The sequence below is a fragment of the Fistularia commersonii genome, chromosome 14, assembly GCF_037954325.1.
Source record: "Fistularia commersonii isolate RoL2024-O1a breed Wild chromosome 14, RoL_Fcom_v1.0, whole genome shotgun sequence".
Lineage (NCBI taxonomy): Eukaryota > Metazoa > Chordata > Actinopteri > Syngnathiformes > Fistulariidae > Fistularia > Fistularia commersonii.
In genome coordinates, this window is record NC_141297.1 from 8,442,111 (window position 1) to 8,457,187 (window position 15,077).

Sequence of the window (15,077 nt, forward strand, 5' to 3'; positions counted from 1 at the left end):
GACACGGGGGAAATTGACAAATGGTCTTAGTTGAAAATCAGCACCTGCGTCAAGGAACCACATAATATGTGTAAGAAATAAAGTCAAAAGTAGTCTGATAAAACATTTCGGACCATAAACTGGACACAAATGGCACACAATCATCCACGATTTTGCCACAAAAAGATAGAACATTGAAACAAAACTATTTTTGGACCAGGACGTGATATGCAAGTGTGCGAGCTGCTTTATTCTATAACTGCAGGATGATGGTCATGTGACCCCCCCCCCCCCCCTTCCCCGTCCCCGTTTCCATGTTGCTTGCATTGAATACCGAGTCACATGTCACTTCCTGAGAGCCTGCAGGAGAAGTTATGAGCCAGGGGGGCGGTGGTGGTGGAGGAGGAGGAGGCTGGCGGAGGGTGGGGTCTCTTCCAATGAGATAGTAATTCACCGCCTGCCGACTCCCCTCCTCCCCCCCCCCCCCGCCTTATTTATGTCCACATTACATAGAATTTTTCAGCAGTTAGAGAGGATCCTCACTCGGGGGGGGGGAAAGGGGAAGGCAAGGGGTGGGTGACAATAGGGCTTTTATGTGCAGCGCTATCCTCATTCCCCCGTGTTAGCTCCAGGGGACCATGTGATCGGCGCTCATTCAGGTCAAGCCGGCTTGTTCAGGCCCGACCCTCCTGGAAGGGAAGTGAGTCTCATTCATCGGCCGCAGATGGTGGCGTGCGTCAACGTCCGGCCGGCCGGCCGCGAAACCTATGAAGAGCCACGAAGAGCCGGTCTGGCCTCAGAGAGCGAACTCCGCATGCGCGCCAGCGACGTGGGTCATGTTTCTCCTGCCCACGGAAAGATCTGACGCATTTTTGGCATTTCCAGAATTCTGCTCAGGTAGCTTGTGTGATGGCGGGGGGAGATAGTCCTTCACCCGCCGCTCTCGAAAACCCCTCCGATCAGAAAAGACAAAGGACCTTCCGGTTTCACAGCGTCGAGAGGAAATTAGAGAACTTTTTGATTTCTTGATTAAATTGATTAAATGAGCCGATTGCATTTGGTTTCAGATCATGTCAGAGAATTTTCCAGTCACAGAAAATAGTTATTGAAAAAAAAAACGCAAAATGATTCAGGGATATGTTATGGAAATTACCATATCTCATATTTAGGGACTTCCTAAATACACACACATATAAAAAGAAGTAAAGTAAATTGATGTAAAAAAAAAGAAGGTTTTTTTTTTTTTTTTGCCTCTAAGCGTAAATCCGATATAGAATAGAAATTTCAATATAAATGCAGGTCAGCCATAAAACATTTATTAAAAACAGACAACCAAAAAAGAAAAGTTCAATTGAGTGAGAAAGCAGCTGTGGGGGAAAAAAAAAAATTAACAATCGCCAATGGAGACGATTTGACGTGAGAAAAGGAGCCGAGAGCAAACCGGCGTCATCAGCTGGTCGGCAGCTGGACGGTCTTGGATAAGGATCAGTAGAAAAGAGGGGGATCCCGGGGTGGTGTCTCCGGGCCACTAGGTGGCCCCGCTCTGCTGCCCAGACAGGGCGGGGCCCGATCGCTTAGTCATCAGAAGACCCAGTCCTCTCGTCGACACAGGCTTCTTTGATTTTACCGATTTTTTTTTGGGGGATGGGAAGCGTCTGTTGTGTTCATGCTGACCTGTGCGTAACCCTCAGGGCCTTCGGTGGCGCTCCCACCTCTGATGAATCAGCGTCCATCCACACGCAGAAGAGGATCGAATGAATGTGTACCAAAACCCGACAACCGCTCCGAACGGCTGACATCCATGTGAGCGGCCCGAGGGCGCCCGGTCGCGACTATAGGGAACGCGGCTGGGGGTCACGTCGATGCATGCCCACGTCTCCCGTCCGCTCAATCGGGGTCAAATCAGGAAAAAAAAAAGAAATGGCTGGATTTTTCGAAATGAGAATCTATAGATCTGTTTTCCCACAGAAACAGGGACGTGTTGCATTTTTGCTTGATTTAGTTATCCTCCTACGTCCCGCTCTGGAGAGGGGTGTCCCGCCCCACCGTCGTGTCAGCGTGTTTGTTTCAGTGTGTCTGGTATGTCTGGAGGGGGTGAGGATGATGGGGAGGATGTGGCTTCATTAAGATGAAGACATGAATCACAGAGGGTGTTGGACGAGCGGGCTGAGACACGGACCGATCCAGACACAATTCCAGTCCGAGCCCGAGCCCACCCTTTTTTCACCCCCGCAATATCTTTTTTGTTTCACTGCTACTGAACCATTAGATCAGAAGCTTGGAACCACACACACACACAATTTTGGTGGTGATACCCATTAATTGGGTTTTAAGGGAAAATATTGAAGCCAAGATTTTTTTAAATAGCACCCATTTTTCTATATTTTTCTGTATTAAATAAGCAAGAATAAGTAATATCCATTTTGGGCGTATGTCTCTACAAATGGATGTCTCAATATACAGCTCAATATATGATGGATCTCGCCTCTCCTCTGATGATGCCTTGGAAAGGCTCTCACACCAATAGCGGCCCTGACTGCCAGATAAGCGATATAGATAATGAATAAATGATATTTTGCCCAATTTTTGTTCACTTCACCGTCAATTCTGGCCAGTTTTTCCAAACCTGTATTTCCATTTTCACAAATTTTAGGTACATTTCTTGAGTATTCATACCAATTTTTAAATAATTTGGTCATTTTTCCAGATTTTTTTTTTCAGAATGGAAACTGATGGTGAATTTTCTTGGTAGTTTAAGTTAATTTCGGGACTTTTATTTTTTTAGACAATGACTTGCTGATTTTTGGGAACATTTGGAATATTTGTTGTAATGGCCGGGGGGGATGGGTTTTGGAGCTAGCTGAATTTTTTGAAACATGACTTTCCTCTTACTCATATCCCCCCCCGTGATTCTGACAAAGAAGTTGAATTTGCTGATGTCATAGCCATGCGCGGCGTGGGTAATTCCTGATGTATAAACAGTCTATCTGTCGGAGTGTATACGGTACGTATTGATATGTGTTGGCTCCAATCGGCAGACTTATTGACGACCGGCGCAGCAGCGGTTTCTGTAATTTGGAGGGGGGGTTTGGCTGTTCCTAAACCGGGGGGTCCTCTGCGGCTGAACCCGATTTAACTCCTCACGCCGCCGTGACCGAGGAAGACAATCCTCTTAGCGCAGAGCCTGCTTTCTTTCTAGGCCAGTGATCAGCTCTCGGAGAGGGGACTCCTGTCACTTCAGCCCGCCCGTCGGATTTCCTCTCCCTCTGACGTCCCTTTGTCCGCTACGTGGAAGGGTCTCGTTTGAAACGCACAACCCCCAGCTCACCCCCCCCTCCCCCTTTACGGGCCTGAGCAGGCAGCTGCAGGGTTAATGGTTAGCAGCAGCAGTGGTAGCAGAGGCAGGGGTTGAAGGAGGAGGAGAAGGAGGAGGCGGGATGGGAGCTGGTGAGGTGGGGGCTGGTCCACAGCTGTTGTAGTAGGCAGGGTCTATCGGGGTAGGAAGTCCGCCTCGCTCGCTCAGTTGCTCGCTCCTGGAACAATGGGAGACATGGCAGACTCCGCAGACACACACACAATGCTGCTCGTGCCCAAGGACGGGCCTTTCCCCGCCACGGTGTAGAGGAAGCCGGCTTCCTCGCCACGCTCGCAGGGTGACGCCGCGCCAGGCGGGAGGGAAACTAATCTCCTCCGCAACCGGGGGTCCTGATATGTAAGGCCGCGGCTCCCCGCCACTGCCCCCGCCACTCTTTTTTAGCTCTCTTTCTGATGCCTTTTACACTTCACGCTGCTGGGAGGAGATCTCCGATGACAGAGAAGGCACCAGGAGCAAGGTGAGCTTACTCCTCATCTGAGGGAAGAGGAGGAGGGAGGGCGGTCAGTCAATCTCTAATTCATCCCGGCTCTGCAAAAATAACGATGCTTCTGTTGAAACTGCGGATTTTTAAATCGCAGTCAGGCATGAAATGTGTCAGCGAGGTGTTTTGATTCAGGGTTTTTAAGGTGTTGACTTGTGATTGACGTAATTCCCCCCCCCCTCCCCGTGTGGCTGCGTTTAAGTCAGTATTTATATTTTTGGGCCAGCTTACAAACAGCGACACCAGCGACACGTCGCCGTCGATTTCACTCCGGTAGAAAACAAGGCAGGTTTCGCATCGGATGGTTTTTCGGCTCCACGAACAAAGTGTCGTAAATCTGCCAACGTGAATGGCGGTGGCGGCGGTCGGCGGTGAAGATGTTTGTGTTTGTGATCAAACAAAAACCCAGGTTTAGCGTAGGGTGTCGGAGCCGGTGATGCGTTCCCTCCTCTGGGTGTGGAGCTCTGCCCGGCACAGATTTAAGGATCCGTGCATTCTGTTTGACGGCTCGCAGACGCCGGTGGCTCACATCCAACCTCTCAGGCCTTTTTAGGGGAAGGGTGCTCCCCCTTCTCCAACCCCTTCCCCCATCGCTGCTCCCCTGGCTCCTTTCCTCACCCCACATATCTCTGGTTTTTAATTTATTCTTGGTTTTGAGCAAAGCCCCAACATTCACGCTGTGTCCTCTTAAACCTTTTACCATTCTGTTGATTTTGAAAAATAATATAGTGCAAATTGAACATTTTTTCACTAAAACCTTTTAATTTTGTGTTATTCAGATTTTTTTTTTTTTTCGAAATATCACGCAGTAAACAGTATGAACCCCTCAAAAGCTAGTAATCGCCCAAAAAAAAAAGCAAAAAAAAAAAAAAAAGAAAATACATTTAAAAAATGCCAAATCATTTTTGGAGGAAAAAAAAGCATAATTTTGTTTCCTAAAAACAATTATACCAATAATATGTTAGTAGTGAACCAGTTAAGCAATATCATTTGCTCTAAACAAAAAATCTGATTATTTATTATCTTCTGATTATTATCTTCCACATCATAGATACTGTGTCAGATTCAAGTAAAAAAATGTCTGTTAGTTCAGGATCAACAAGAAATTATCTAAAAATTTTGTGAATTATAAAAAACTTCTACCTCCCCACAATTAGCAATAGGCTTAGACATGCACAGTGTTACTGTTCACATTCCTAAGTCGATGTCTCTTTGTCTGACACAGATATCTAGAGCTGCCATATTTGTGTATTTCTTTTTGTTTATGTTCGACTCCTCGTTCAAGGAGCCAAACATCAGACAGGAAGATGCACTGAGGGACCCCCGCGCTCGCATCCACCCACCCACCCAACCACACACACACACACACACACACACCCAGCCTGATTCTGTCTCCCCCACATCTTCTCCTCTTTGATATTCATCTCCTTATTAAAGCAATAAAAAAAAAGAGACTTTGGCCTACATTTTAGCAGGGAAAGCTCCCGCCCGTTAACGTCTAATCCCGTCCGCTAAGGATCCCTGGCACATTGTTTACGTCTACCTCCGATGTTCTTTGCCACCAGAGCTCCGATCTGCACCTTTTTTTTTTCTCCCCCCCCCCCCAGCCTGGCAGATGGAAAGGCTGGTGTTTGACATATCCTGAGACGGCCTTGCCTGCGCAAAATCCCTGAGAGTGCGACTGACGTGATTTAAAAAAAAAAAAAAAAAAGCTTTTGTGCATTTCGTCTCCCCATTCCGACAGAGTCGCCTTTGAAAAAGCTCCCCCGCTGCTGCCCTCCTCCATGAATCTTCCCTCGCCCTGCGCCAAACCTCGGTATTTCATGGTATTCTCTGCGTGCAGGTCCTCTGAGATTGCCCACCGAGATACCAGCGCAATCAATCTCTTTTTTTTTTTTTTTTTTTTTTTGCTTTAAAGGGGGCGGGGAGTAGTGCGGTGATCTGGCGCCTTTGTGATATTGCTTCCCGACACGGGTCACCGATCGTGGGCCCCCCCCCCCCCCCCCCCCTTCAGGACCAGGTGTGCCGAGCAGGACCGGTGCAGACCAGATGATCCGTCCCCCCCGCTACGTTTTTAACCCAGACCGGGAGGGCAGATGCTCAGCAACCTTTAATCCCATTGGGTTTGACGTGATCTCCGAGGATCAGGGGCCGGTCGAGGCCACGCCGCGCTGCTGGAATGGAAGAGTTAATTCGGCTGCTCGTTGCCTAAGCAAATCAGCGGCGATAAGACAGTAGCCGCTCCAGACAGGGCGCCCCGGTTTAAACGAAAACCATTTACAGACGCTGAACGTAACTTACAAGGGAGACAGTTAATTGGGAATCCCACGTCGGACATATTAATAAAAACAAGAACATCCGTCGTGTATTTTATCAGAAAGACCTAAAAAACGGGGCAGCTCTTAAACGCCGCGTCTGCTGAATTATTCATCCCCCGCCATCTTTCTTTCATTACACTTAACAATGAGTCAGAGATGAAAGGAGAGACGAGAGGGGAGATTGAGGAAGCGTGAGATGCGACGGCGGTGGCGGCGTGGGGGAGGCCGACAGCGTCTGCGGAGCACCGGTATCTCCCCGAGGGCGACCAGCCGTCCTCCTTCCCTGCCGGATTCCTGTAAAAAGCCGCCGCGGGCCGTGACAAAAGGGGACATCGATTTAGATTTTTTTTTTTTTTTAAAGGAAAGAAAAGAATCCGTGAAACGATGGCCGACTTCTTCACTCGTCACCCAAGATCTTGTTACCACTCAGACAGAAGTGGCGGGTTGTGATTCGCCAGGGGAGACAAAAGAGCGCTTAAAGATCAGGATGTCAGACACAAGTTTGATCAGAGGATGAGAAGGAGGTTGCTGACACCGCCGCTTCATTATTGATTTGTCTGTTGATTATTTTATAGATTTTTTCCCCTTTGTTTTGCCTTGTACTTCTCATTTGGAGTGTGAAAAACCCACACGACACGCAGGAAGTTTCCTTAAAATCAACAAATTGTGCTCCAAAATGAGCAAAATCTAGCAAAAATCCCACCCCCTCCAAAAAAAATCCACAAGAAAGTACCTAAAAATTGCCTTAAAATCTCCTGAGATATTGACCTTAAAAGTGGGTCAAATAGCAACATCTGGAGACGGCTGGGATTTCAAAATAAAAGCACAGGCAGAGATTTATGGTTCGGGTCTGCGTCGGATGCGGTTGATTCTCTGATCGTATAGCATATGTGTTTTCTCAGCTGAGAGCTGGCTTCCTTCCTCTGGTCCATTCAGAAATATTAGAATATGTGACTTTGGTTTAACGGAAAGCTGAGTGCTATTTTCTTCGGCGATTAACCAAAAAAAAATTGTGAAATTCAGATGAAGAGCAACTGAGATTGTGGCTTATTTCTGATGTTTACCCTTCACTGTATTATAACTTTTGCCACCCCTTATTGAAAAGAGTGTGTGTGTGTGTGTGTTTTTTGTTGTCCAGCTCCCCGGGTGCGTTGCTGGGAGACAGCGGTGCCTGACAGGAGACGCAATCCTCTTCAAGGTTCATATCCAGAGCTGGAACCACAGGTTGGTATCGCTGCGTATGCCCTTTGGGGCTTTAATTGGTTTTTAAAAAGAAAAAAAGAAAGAAAACACTGTTCACGTACCGCCGAAGGTCATGTGACTCAGGCTGCAGCAACCAGGGCGACGCAAAACCAGCGGGCTGCTAAAAGTCAAAGTCAGTCTGATTTATTAAATCTACAAAACTTTAAGAGCCTTATGTGAGCATATCTCATTTATTTAAACTTACTCGTATTTTAATGAGCTGTCGAAATCCGACGACACCCCGTCTCTCCATCTCTCGGTTCATCAGCACTCCATGTTATATAACAATATCCAACCTTAATTCACCTATTTTATTTTGTGTCACGTGTTCGCCGCGCTGGCTGATAGCAAAAAAATAACAGGCCGCGAGTTCACCGTAACTGTGGTAACGCAAGCCCGTTGGCCATGTTACGCCAGTAAAGACCGGAAAAACCTCGGTCCGGAGCAGGCAGGGGTGGGAGGAGAAGAGAACGGGCTAAAAGCGGTTTTCAAAGCGCTTTAAGGAGCACAGGAAGTTTTGTGTGGACGGGTTTTCGAGGATCCGTACCGATCGGTGGTCGTACCGAAGACCTTCAGCGAGCTTTGCCATCAATCATCTGGAAGCCGTAACCCCCTCGAACCGTGTCTTCCCGCGCTCGCGGACACGTGAGCTTAGGGGATGCTCTGTCACTCATTGTGCCAGAGAATGGTGCTGATGAATAACCGATTCTCAAACCGAAATCATTAATTAATTTCTGCCCTGAAATTTGAACAAAGCATTTTTATTTTCTCAATTTTTTTAGCAGTCAACTAACTATAACCTGTCATTTTTGATAATCCTGTCTTGAGTTGTGAACCTCAGCTGAGATTCTCGTAGTGATGCCGGTTGCTCTCTCACCATTGGCGTAAATATTGCAAATTGAAAAAAAAAACAAAAAAAACATAAAAATTATTAGATCGTGTCAGAGTAGAATGTGTTGACGTTACATTGCATCATTAAAAAGAGATCATTTTGTCAAAAATACTGCAGATTTGGTGATGATTTCAAAATGTGATGAGAATTATTTAAAATCTCAAGTGAATTTCTGTGTGTTTTGTGCAAACACGTTGCAAAATAGTGGACAGTTTATTAAAAATTGTTAGTGTCTAAATAGGACATTATGATTTCCTTGGCAAGTTGTAGAAGTAATCATTTGAAAATGCAAATAATTGCTGAGATTTATATAAATAAAGTGTTGCATATTGGCATTTATCTGTTTCCTACCTTGCTAAATCATTGTTGATCATTTTTGTGAGAAATCATTAACATGGTTGGTGTCTTCACATAGAAAAATATCAGTAATATTTAAATGTAACATAATTAAAGGTAAATTGAGGCAAAGTAGCATGATCAAACTGGTAGCCCTTCACATTAAATGGTACCCAAAAAGTAGCTCTCTGTTTCAAAAATGGTTGGTTATCTCTTGTTTAGACTGACGCCGTTGTGGTTGCTTTTGTCGCATGGCTGCTTAGATGGACATCAGTTACCGTGGTTACGCTTTACTAACATCAGCTCAGATTACTAGCAGCAGTGTTCATTATTTTGATGGAGAGGGTCCATACAATGGAAACCCCACTGTTAGCAGTTAGCAGTTAGTGATAAGCAACACACACACACACACACACACACACACACACACACTGTGGTAGTTAGCACTCCAGCTCCTCTAGGTTTGGGGTTGCAGGTCCAATTCCTGAGGTGTCTTGACTAGAAGTGCGTTGTTCATTTTTTCCTGGTCTTTTCCTTTAGTGTTTTGGGTTTTATCCCCAGAAAAGGTGTCTGTGTGTCACATCCAATCTGGACCAATCCCCCCCTAAAACACACACTCACACACACTGGCACACACACAAAGAACTTTAAGCTGAATAAGGGAGTTGTTAAGCGAAAACACTCGTGTATTTATGGGTTTCCACTCCTTTCAGTGATTTTTATACCTTTTTTTTTGGCTGATAACTTAAAGTGTCTCACGCAACCTGGCACTTCAGGTTTTTTTTTTGTAGTCCTATGATTTTCTTCAACGTGACATTTAGCAGGGGAGTGTTTGACAGCTGGAGGTGGAGATGAGCTGATAGGAGCAAAAAAAAAGGGAAAATGACGGCGGCGTGGCAAAGGCGCCAGGCTGTTTCCGAGGCCTGCGTGCATGTGTGTATGTGTGTGAGTGTGTGTGTGTGTGCACGGAAATGAGGGGATTGCAGACAGTGAAACAAGAAATCTGTGTCAGAGCTCGACACCCGTGAAAAAGTCCTACCAGCCCTCGCTGGCGGGGAGGTTGTTGTAAAAGACACCTTATTTTATCTACAGTGGATGGATGACACATCAGGTTTCCTCTGGTGTTCGGTTTCGCAGATTCCGTCCGGGGCTGAACACACACCAACCTCCCCAGCGCGCCTCCAAGTCCAGGTATCCACGCGAGTAAATTCAGGCGGAAGAAATAACCAAACGCTTGTCGTTGCGAGAGGCCGACACGCGACCCCTGCTCAGTTTATCCAATGTTTGGATAGCCATCACTTCCGTGAGGCGAGAAGGTCAAACTTCAGAAACGAACCACAAAAAAAAACAAAAAACGAGGAAGCGCCGTTCTTATCTGCTCCCCGTGTCTCCTTCCTTTTCCTTTTTACTATCTGTTCCGCGGCTTTGTTTATTTTCTCTGGCACGTCACTTTTTTTATGTATTTACACGGCTGCCTCATATGTGACGGGAGGGGATGGAAGTTGATGAGATTATATTTGCAGGCCAGAATAGTGGTCAGCCACTTTATGTAAGTGTGTATGTATTTGAGGGTGTGTGTGTGCATTTGTCTATGTGAGTGTATGTATGTGTGTTTATATGTAAATATGTATGTGAATGTGTATGTATTTATGTGAGTGTATGTATATGTGTGTGTATGTATGTGTGTTAGTGTATATGTATGTTAGTGTATTCGTGAGTGTTTATGTATGTGTGTTTGTATGTGTGTAAGTGCGTATGTATGTTAGTGTGTATGTGAGTGTGTAAGGATGTGTGTCTGTATTTGGTCGTGTATATATGTAAGACATTGATATTTGGTTGAATGTTGCTTTAATTCCAGTTGTGCAAAGTGTTTGTACTTTCACAGTAGAATTGTAACATAAACGGAAGTAACAGCCGAGCTTTCCTTTTTGTAATTGTTTACTCCTAACTCTTGACTTTAAAACAATTTAGAAATAGAAATTACTATGAAAAACTTGCTTGTTGCTAAATATAAGTAAATGATTAAGTAATTCCCATTTACAATACACTAATTAAGGAATTGTGTTATACTGCATTTACTTTCTGATTCTCAAAGTACGTACTTATACCCCCAGAAAGTACTTATCTATGCCTATAAATTTTTTTTTTCTTCCCTAGCTGTCAAGATTTTTCCGGATCTCCTTCTTTCCTTCTTTTTCTTTAATCCCAACCTTCTCCTTAACACCTTTCGTCCTCTGGGGCAACATTCCTTTCTTATCACCACATTCCATCACATGTTCAGAAAAAAAAAAACAAAAAAAAAAAACAACGTGTCTATACAAACTCGTGAGATGCATATAAGCCATTGAGGACACACACACACACACACACACACACACACACATACTCATACAGATATCTTGGATTGCAACCGAGATCCCAAAGGCCTGAAATTGCATATAAAGAGGTTTTTTTTTGTGATGCCTGGCTACTGAAAACAGAATATTGCATCAGGCTACTGTTAGCAGATTAAATAAACAACAACAAAACAAGCGGGCGAACAAACGCTGAGCTGCACTCAGCAGCTCTTTTTTTCATCCCCCTTTGGTTCTGACGGCCCCGGCGGCTCTCCGTCCTGCCAGCTGACTTGGTGGAAGGAGCTCCCCGGCACCGCCGCCCCCCCTCCCTCCCCCCGAGCCGGTCCCCGCGCTCTGCCCGGCCCCGTCAATGGGCCTCAGTGTGCTGTGGCACGGCCCGTCCACGGGCCCCTAGTCTGCGGAGACGACAACAACAACAAAAAATCGTGTTCGCGATGTGACAAACAACCCCGACGCTTTGTCGATCCGTATCTTCATTTTGATCGGACCTTCCTGATGGCGGTCTCTTTTTTTTTTTTTTTCGAGATGCTTCTTTTTGGTGGCCTCCTCAGCGATGCTTCTGCACATAAAAGAAAACCACAGCAGCTGTGGCAGCACTTCGCCCCGTTTATATTTAGACACGCTTTTTGTTGTCTTTTGGTCCACGCTGTAATTTCAATGTGAATTTCTTTTTTTTTTTTTTTTTCCCCCCCACCTCGTCCTCGCCGCTCCAGAGCCGTAATGTGAATTAGCTGCGAGGGAGGCTGGTATTTATAGTGTTCCTTTCATCCAAGGTCAAACGGATGGCTAATATCTGCTTCCGTTCTTAGATGGGTTGGATTGATCAGCCCTCCATTACAAGCGTGGATCTGAGTGCGAGGGTCGATGGCGGCTCGATGAGCGGCCAACACTGCGTGGGGCGGCTCAGGTCGGCTGCGGGGATTTCGGATCCGAGGGGCCATCCGTGCTCAATAATCTTCCTGTAAATGCTCGGCAGACAGATCCGGTTACACTAGGCTTGGCCAGGACACCCGACTGAATTTCCCAGAAGTGTGTGTGTGTGTGTGTGTGTGTGTTTAGAGCAGACATCGCCCATCCCGATGCCAGGACGGCGATCGAGATCTTTTTTTTTTTTTTCGAAGGGACACACTAAAAGAAAAGAAGAGCATCACCAGTGAAACACTTAACGGAAACAGCGTTGGGATCCGTTACTTGAGTGACACTGCTGTTAATGAACAATATTGACGTCCTGCGCTTAATTTCCCCCGGACATGGCCGATGAGGCAGTGTGTGTGATAGAGGAGCGTTGTCTTTTTTTTCTTTGTTTTTAATCCAAACCTTGGTGAAATTAACGGTCTTGGTGGTTGGTTAAGAGTCGCGCTTGAGTCAGAAAACTATATAAAACTTTATATAAATAAACCACAAACTCTTTTGTCAGGATTTCGTCCCAACGGTATGTGAATCAGTGTTCTCAGATGTAAACTCACTCCTCCACACTCATTAAAAGGCTTATTTTAATATAAAAAAAAGTAATCTTGTAGATTGTGTTTAAATTTAGGCGTGATTTCAGGGACACTGAGGGTTAAGAATCCCAAACTAACTGGCGAGATATTTTGGAAACGCTTCTCCAAACCCCTGGTGCCAAACACACGAGGGGACGCCGTTGAGTCTTAATAAATCAGTTATTATTTGAAATGTTCGTCGGACCTGGAGTCCGTCAGGCTGTGTCTCTTCCCGGGTGGCCCGACCTCCCTCCCAACACACCACTGGAATCCGGAGCACACCTTTCCAGGCGTTAATCTGCAAATATACTGAAATGCTTCTTGCAAATAACAAATAAGTGTAGAAGTCGTGGTGCATAAGATGAGTGCTGCTGTTGTTGAGCTCCGAGGGATTATCGTTCCTCTCAGTCCTTAAATTATTAGGATGTATCTGTTAGCGGTGCGGTTAAATTAGATTTTTTTTTGAGGCCTTATAATGTTTACTTTCTAACCTGCTGTGAGAACCCAGTGCTTGTGCTGAAAACAGGTTGTTAGGTTAATGGAGAGGCATTTTTTTAAATAATGTGTGTGTGTGTGTTTGTGTGTCACCTGTGGTCTCCTGTCCGAACTGTGCCAATTCCTGATTGCCCCTCCAGCCGCTGAACCAGGCTTATCTCATCTGCTCTAATGACTCCTTAAGATGAGACATTGGATCTGGGTCTTCATGGATTCACCTACTTCCTTCCTTTGCGTCCCGTCCTCCGTCTCCTGGCATTTGGCTTCGCGCTTAAAGACCCGCCTCCTGCACGCTCAGCGTGGCGTCGGGCCTTCTGATCCGTTGGCGCCTAGCAACACGGCAGGCTTAAAGCTTATCTTTCCAAACAATATCTCAGTGTTTTTTTTTTTTGTTTTTTTTTTTTTGTACAGCCTGCGTTAATATAACCCCGTGATGCGGGAATGTCTGCGCACCGGACGCTTCGCCATACGTTCCAGACAGGGGAACCATGAAATGGCATTGTGGCAAAGTGTTAGTGTCAGATAAACAGAATGTGACTGAGGTAATGATTTTAATGTCGCCCCCGGCGACGAGAGCAGTGCCCGATGTGAAGCGGATCTCTGTCAGTGGGTACCCGCTACCCCTTTAACCCCAAGTGTTTGTTTTGGTTTGTCTGGAGAACCAGGAGGACCCTGTTCGCCTAGAAACGTCAGCTACGTCAGTCGTAAATGCTTTGTCGTCAGTGTCATGGCTTCTATTAAAATGTTCTGTTCTGTTCCCATGTGGAATCCCGGGGTTTACACACACACACACACACACACACACACACACACACCTTCCAGCTCTGCCTGTACCTCTCTGCTTCACTTTTTAACACAGTCCAGCTGCCAGAGTATGGCCGAGGGGAACCCAGATGGGTAGAATGATGGTTCCTTCGCCCCCGAGTTGAAGTTTTTGCCTGAAATCACAGGTGTAAGCTTTGAAAAGCAACATTTTCGTCACCTGCGTGTGTGTCACACACTCGTTTCTGCTCAGGTGTCTTAGATGTGTTAGTCATGCACATTTCATGTGTATCTTCTGCTTTGCAAAAAGTACTTGAATACAAGTCTAATTTTTCAAAGTGTAACTCAAGCTTTACCAGTTTTTTTTCTTTGGCTGCTTGCTTTATGTAAATAAAAATGCAGATATGACATGTTTGGTAAACACACCGTTATCTGTTTGTGTGTTCATTTTATTATCTTTTTGGCTTTAACAGTTTGAAAAGAAGATCGACCAATCTGCAAGTTGTTAAAGAAAATATCAACCAAACTGCAGTTAAAGTCAGATTTCAAGTCAGAATAAATCTCAACACAGTGGTCTCATGACACTGTACATATAGAGCACTTCTGGAACACACTCTTTAAGATTATTAAAAGAAACCTAAATCTCTGAGGGCTGGGAGGGACGGGCACAAATGTTTTCACATTGGTAATATAATCATAAGGGAAATAATGAGGGGCGCCTGGCTGGACCGCACAGGGGTGAACGGTTTGCAATGTCACCCGCAACCTCTTTTGTTTTAATTTTCAATTCAACTCTTGTGCATTTGTGTGTCCAGATGAGAACAATGTCTGATGAGACGGAACAGAGAATGTGCGACGAGGACTTCGGCACGGATGAGGAAGGGGAGGAGGGGGACGTGGAGTCCTACCTGGAGGACAACAGCAGCGAGCTCATGGACCGTCTGAAAGAGCTGGAGGTGAGGGAAGATCGGGTTCCCCCGTCCCGCCCCCGAACGGGATAATGTTTGTGTCCGTTCCCTGACAAACGCTCTGTCATAACGCTCAGCGTTTATTTTTAGCCCGTCCGACTTGTAAATATATAGTAGCGACTGTCGGGACATGTTTTGACTGTGCATTCGCAGGCGGAGAATTCTGCCCTGGTGTTGGCTAATGAGAGTCAGAGAGAGGCTTACGAGAGGTGCTTGGACGAGGTGAGTCACGAACGCGGACTTTAAGAGAATAAACCGCGGAATTCCGCGCCGCTAATCAAATCCGGACGCGTCGTGTCAGCGCGATGAATAAAGGGGCTGCTGTCTCATCCTCAGGTGGCCAACCACGTGGTCCAGGCTCTGCTGAATCAGAAGGTAACTTCCGCTGAC

At 45.9% G+C, this 15,077-nt stretch overlaps 1 protein-coding gene across 3 annotated transcripts in view; it reads left to right on the forward strand.

Moving 5' to 3' along the window:
• nckap5l (NCK-associated protein 5-like) overlaps positions 1–15,077 on the forward strand; it is a 37,640-nt gene that overhangs the window by 9,794 nt on the left and 12,769 nt on the right. For 2 of the 3 annotated variants that reach the window (XM_086159863.1, XM_086159861.1), the window contains exons 2-5: positions 7,293–7,378; positions 14,535–14,675; positions 14,841–14,909; positions 15,024–15,062. In XM_086159863.1, coding sequence (XP_086015989.1) covers positions 14,535–14,675; positions 14,841–14,909; positions 15,024–15,062 — 249 coding nt within the window. In that variant the 5' untranslated portion in view covers positions 7,293–7,378. Of the gene's footprint in view, positions 1–3,679; positions 3,813–7,292; positions 7,379–14,534; positions 14,676–14,840; positions 14,910–15,023; positions 15,063–15,077 lie in introns of those variants that run through there. The other variant, XM_086159862.1, reaches the window with a different exon arrangement.